This window comes from Ranitomeya imitator, chromosome 4, assembly GCF_032444005.1.
Source record: "Ranitomeya imitator isolate aRanImi1 chromosome 4, aRanImi1.pri, whole genome shotgun sequence".
Lineage (NCBI taxonomy): Eukaryota > Metazoa > Chordata > Amphibia > Anura > Dendrobatidae > Ranitomeya > Ranitomeya imitator.
The window spans coordinates 428,182,371-428,188,370 of NC_091285.1; the positions used below are offsets into that span (position 1 = coordinate 428,182,371).

General features: G+C 39.9%; 1 protein-coding gene across 1 annotated transcript in view; it reads left to right on the top strand.

Annotated features, from left to right (window-relative positions):
* LOC138676326 (TRPM8 channel-associated factor homolog) overlaps window positions 1-2,890 on the top strand; it is an 80,814-nt gene extending 77,924 nt beyond the window's left edge. Inside the window, exon 8 of the mRNA XM_069765512.1 lies at window positions 1,974-2,890. Coding sequence (XP_069621613.1) covers window positions 1,974-2,225 — 252 coding nt within the window. The 3' untranslated portion in view covers window positions 2,226-2,890. The remainder of the gene's footprint in view (window positions 1-1,973) is intronic.
* Window positions 2,891-6,000: the final 3,110 nt, after the last annotated feature.

A 6,000-nucleotide genomic window follows, 5' to 3' on the forward strand; every position in this document is an offset into this window, starting at 1 on the left:
TGTTTGTGGTTTCACTATTGTTTGGTTTTTAATTCTAAGCTGATCAATCAAAGTTATATTTTATGAGTATTTTTTAAGTACAGTACTCTCTATGGTGAATTAAGTGTTCTAATTATATCTATACTATACGATCCTAAGTAAATCTGTGATTATTTCTAATTTTGGACAAAACTTTACCTCTTTTTAACACCAGTTTTCTGGTGTAAACTGCTTAATGATTTGGCCCATTAGTTGTTTTCTATTTAAGCAAGAGAATAGCCTATCTGTGTATTTTATCTGTAGGCTATGTACACAAGAAGTTTTTACTATAGAGTAAAAGATGCGGGCTGCAGCAAGAATAACTGTGAAACTGCTGGCAAAGCTGCTTCGGTAAAACTACCGCTGCCATTTTCCTGAAACAGCTTAGGTTAGGAAAACTTGGTGGTTGCCCTGGGGTCTGCAAGAGCCTAAATGGGATTTTTTCTTCTACTTTCAAATTTATCAATTTTGCACCGTTAAATGACTGGCAATCAGATCAGGTGTTCACTGGACAATATGTAATCGGTCATTCAGTGCTCATAGACTGCCATTGTCTCTGCGTCATATGTCCTGTTTATTAAGGATAGTATGCCTCTTAAGGTACCGTCACACTGAACAACTTAACAACGGTATCGCTAGCGATCCGTGACGTTGCAGTGTCCTGGATAGTGATATTGTTGTTTGACACGCAGCAGCGATCTGGATCCTGCTGTGACATCGTTGGTCGGAGCAGAAAGGCCAGGACTTTATTTAGTCACTGGATCTCCCGCAGACATCGCTGAATCGGCGTGTGTGACGCCGATTCAGCGATGTCTTCACTGGTAACCAGGGTAAACATCGGGGTACTAAGCGCAGGGCCGCGCTTAGTAACCCGATATTTACCCTGGTTACCAGTGTAAATGTAAAAAAAAAAAAACACTACATACTTACATTCCGGTGTCTGTCCCCCGGCGTTCTGCTTCCCTGCACTCCTCCTCTATCCTGTGTCAGCGCCGGCTGGCCGTAAAGCAGTGCAGGGAAGAAGAATGCCGGGGGACGCGACAGACACCGGAATGTAAGTATGTAGTGTTTTTTTTTTTTTACATTTACACTGGTAACCAGGGTAAACATCGGGTTACTAAGCGCGTCCCTGCGCTTAGTAACCCGATGTTTACCCTGGTTACCCGGGGACGTCGGCATCGTTGGTCGCTGGAGAGCTGTCTGTGTGACAGCTCTCCAGTGACCACACAGCGACGCTGCAGCAATCGGCATCGTTGTCTAGATCGCTGCAGCGTCGCTAAAGGTGACGGTACCCTTAGAACAATGATTTTTTGAACACAGCAAATTTGAATTTCATCAGACGAACAAGTGTTTGTTTTAGTCTTTGGGTGATTGGCATCCTCTTTAGACTGAATATCGTGAAAGAAGCATTCCTACACACACTTGCTCACAGTAAGTGTATAATAGAGAATGGATGTAGGCTCCTGTTCAGAAACAATATGAGGGGCTGCAGCCTATTAGTAGCTGCTGATTAGTGTCAACCATCATGTGACTTTATTTATACCAAGGAAACCAGAGGAGACACAAAATCCGTAGCAGAGAAGTGATGCCAGTTTGGGGAGTGAGTACATGTTTTTCACTTCCCATTCGGGGTGCATACACAATAAGTTTTAAATTAAGGGAAGCCCCTTTAGAGATAATCTATCACTAGATTTCAGTATGTAAACTTTCTGAAAGTTTTCATGCCTGACTCATAAAATACTTATCTGTAAATCAGAATTCTGTTGGCATTCTGAAATATCTTTTCAATGTAAGTTCACCATTATAATCAGGTGTAAGAGATCTATTAAAGCTTAAACTGTGAAATTTAATGACCGTTCCACTTTAATTATATAATTTCTAATAATGAATATTGCACAGTAATCAAGATAACATGATAATCATGATAAAGTCTTTGTGGGTTTTACTTTTTTCAGCTACAAGAAGGCTTTGGTTGGGATCCATTTAAACAAGTTTTCTCAGAGTACCAAACAATGACCAATGTCAGCAAAGTCAAGAATGTCAAGATGAATCTTTGGGCAGAGAAGTTCTCTCATGCAGTTAATAAAAACTTAGCGCCATTCTTCAAGGCCTGGGGATGGCCCATTGATGATGCAACCAACAACAAACTATCTACACTGCCTGCATGGGACAAGGATCCTATGAAGTCTTATGTCACTTCAAAGTAATCCAAAAACTTAAAATATCTGAAAGTGAATTCTAATTTCTTAATAATTCAGGAATCTAAGCAATATGCCATCTCCTGTTTAACTATTAAAGGGACACTGTCACCTGAATTTGGAGGGAACAATCTTCAGCCATGGAGGCGGGGTTTTGGGGTTTTTGATTCACCCTTTCCTTACCCGCTGGCTGCATGCTGGCTGCAATATTGGATTAAAGTTCATTCTCTGTCCTCCATAGTACACGCCTGCACAAGCTGCAATCTTACCTTGTGCAGGCATGTACTACGGAGGACAGAGAATGAACTTCAATCCAATATTGCAGCCAGCATGCAGCCAGCGGGTAAGGAAAGGGTGAATCAAAAACCCCAAAACCCCGCCTCCATGGCTGAAGATTGTTCCCTCCAAATTCAGGTGACAGTGTCCCTTTAAGTTATATAATATGCTTCTTATAAATGTTGATGTATTATGCTATAACTCTACAACACATTTGTTCTTGTAATTTATTTTAATCTACTTTTATCATTATGGGCTTATATGGGTTGGAAATAAGCAGAAACTACTGTATAAATATGTAGTTCTGTTCAACGTATGGTCACGACATCCATGGTTTTGTAATTGTATTATTCCATGTTTAAATAAAAAGGATTTGGGTTACCGGTAACCTTTATTGACTTGCAAGTGTGTTCAGTGCATTCTTTACATGGAAAGATGGTGAGATTGGCTTCATTTCAATTGCCAAAACACCACAGTAAAGACTGCCCACTGATATTTCATTAGCAGTCACAGCAGTACAGTCACCTCTCAAGTACACACGTCATAGCAGAAGTGGCCCTTGACCGAAGAGAAGTCAAAGCAAGCCACCTCAGACCCACATCTCCTTTTAATGTTCAGAAGCACTATTCCCCCACTCCCATTCCATCTTAGCTGTCACATTAGAACCAGCTTGGTCCTCTTCAGTGGTCACATAAAGACTTCTCCCAAACCTGCACTATATGCACACCACCAAGGCTCTTGCAATGCACCCTGCACTTGCCGAAAGTTGTATACTAGCAGCCTACTGCCAACTCCCGTACGTTTCTTGCAAAGTGCAGTCTTTAAATGCACACATACTATTGATTCATAGCTGCAATAGACTGCAGACCATAAAAACAGAGATGAGATGAGCACAACAGCAGTCAGGCATAGTAACATAGTAACAGTTAGTAAGGCCGAAAAAAGACATTTGTCCATCCAGTTCAGCCTATATTCCATCATAATAAATCCCCAGATCTACGTCCTTCTACAGAACCTAATAATTGTATGATACAATATTGTTCTGCTCCAGGAAGACATCCAGGCCTCTCTTGAACCCCTCGACTGAGTTCGCCATCACCACCTCCTCAGGCAAGCAATTCCAGATTCTCACTGCCCTAACAGTAAAGAATCCTCTTCTATGTTGGTGGAAAAACCTTCTCTCCTCCAGACGCAAAGAATGCCCCCTTGTGCCCGTCACCTTCCTTGGTATAAACAGATCCTCAGCGAGATATTTGTATTATCCCCTTATATACTTATACATGGTTATTAGATCGCCCCTCAGTCGTCTTTTTTCTAGACTAAATAATCATAATTTCGCTAATCTATCTGGGTATTGTAGTTCTCCCATCCCCTTTATTAATTTTGTTGCCCTCCTTTGTACTCTCTCTAGTTCCATTATATCCTTCCTGAGCACCGGTGCCCAAAACTGGACACAGTACTCCATGTGCGGTCTAACTAGGGATTTGTGCAGAGGCAGTATAATGTTCTCATCATGTGTATCCAGACCTCTTTTAATGCACCCCATGATCCTGTTTGCCTTGGCAGCTGCTGCCTGGCACTGGCTGCTCCAGGTAAGTTTATCATTAACTAGGATCCCCAAGTCCTTCTCCCTGTCAGATTTACCCAGTGGTTTCCCATTCAGTGTGCAATGGTGATATTGATTCCTTCTTCCCATGTGTATAACCTTACATTTATCATTGTTAAACCTCATTGCCACCTTTCAGCCCAGGTTTCCAACTTATCCAGATCCATCTGTAGCAGAATACTATCTTCTCTTGTATTAACTGCTTTACATAGTTTTGTATCATCTGCAAATATCAATATTTTACTGTGTAAACCTTCTACCAGATCATTAATGAATATGTTGAAGAGAACAGGTCCCAATACCGACCCCTGCGGTACCCCACTGGTCACAGCGACCCAGTTAGAGACTATACCATTTATAACCACCCTCTGCTTTCTATCACTAAGCCAGTTACTAACCCATTTACACACATTTTCCCCCAGACCAACATTCTCATTTTGTGTACCAACCTCTTGTGCAAACGCTTTGGAAAAATCGAGATATACCACGTCCAATGACTCACCGTGGTCCAGCCTATAGCTTACCTCTTCATAAAAACTGATTAGATTGGTTTGACAGGAGCGATTGACAGTCCTCCAATTAACATCCCTGGGACGGATTGAAACAGGGGTTGTATAGAAATGAGAAGTATCCATCTTGAGAAGACCACTTTAAGATGGCATTGTTGTAAAATGAAGGTGTAGCTGTCTGAAACATCGATACTCCGACCACCGGGGTCTATGGATAGTGCACACTGGGAGCATCTATAACTAACCTACTGATATGAAAAACATCTGCATCTGATATAATACAGTGGAGATCTGTGGCTGTCACATGCCTTTAACACTTTCATGACCTAACGATTTTCCATTTTTACACCTTCGTTTTTTCCTCCCCATATTCCAAGACTCTAACTTTTTTATTTTTCCATCCACATAGACATATTAGGGTTTGTTTTTTGCAGGACGAGTTGTAGTTTTGACTGACACCATTCATTTTATTGTGTGATGCATTGGAAACTGGGAAGAAAAGTGCAATTCCACATTTGTTTTTTTTGTGGTGGGGGGTGGGGGTTATTTACCATTTTCAATATATGGTCAAACTGACCAGGCAATATGATTTTTCAGGTCAGTACAAGTATTCAGATACCAAACATAGAGTTTTGAAAATTTGTAAGAGAATAAATTTTTGCTTATGTCACCATTTTTTCCAAGACGTAAGGTTTTAATTTTTCTGGCATTTTTTTTTCCCATTACGCTATTTAACTATCAGATGAATTTATTTTATATTTTGATAGATCAGATATTTTTTAACACAGCAATACCAAATATGTGCATTTTTTTTAATTGTTTTATTTTTAATGGGGGGGGGGGGCGATTTTTTTATTTTTTAACTTTTTTTCTCACTTTTTACTGACTCAATAGAATACAATACTATATGTTCTGTACTGCTCTTAACTTGATGGCTGTGCTGTTAGAGGCAGGCCCTGGTTGTAACAAACAGCCATTACCTGTCCAGTATGGGGCACGTTCATCTTGTGAGCCTACTCCATTCACCTGCTACCAACATGTGCATACATTTATGGAAGAACAGAAAGTATAAGTCTAAAATAGCGTGAAAACTGCAAAATTTAAATATATAGACAGGTGATTCTCACTAAATTAGAATATCATCAAAAAGTTAATTTATTTCTGTTCCTCAATACAAAAAGTGAAACTCGTATATTATATAGAGTCATTACAGAGTGATGTATTTCAAGTATTTATTTCTGTTAATGTTGATGATTATGGCTTACAGCCAATGAAAACCCAAAAGTCATTATCTCAGTAAATTAGAATACTTCATAACACCAACTTGAAAATTGATTTTAAAATCTGAAATGTTGGCCTACTGAAATGTATGTTCAGTAAATGCACTGAATAC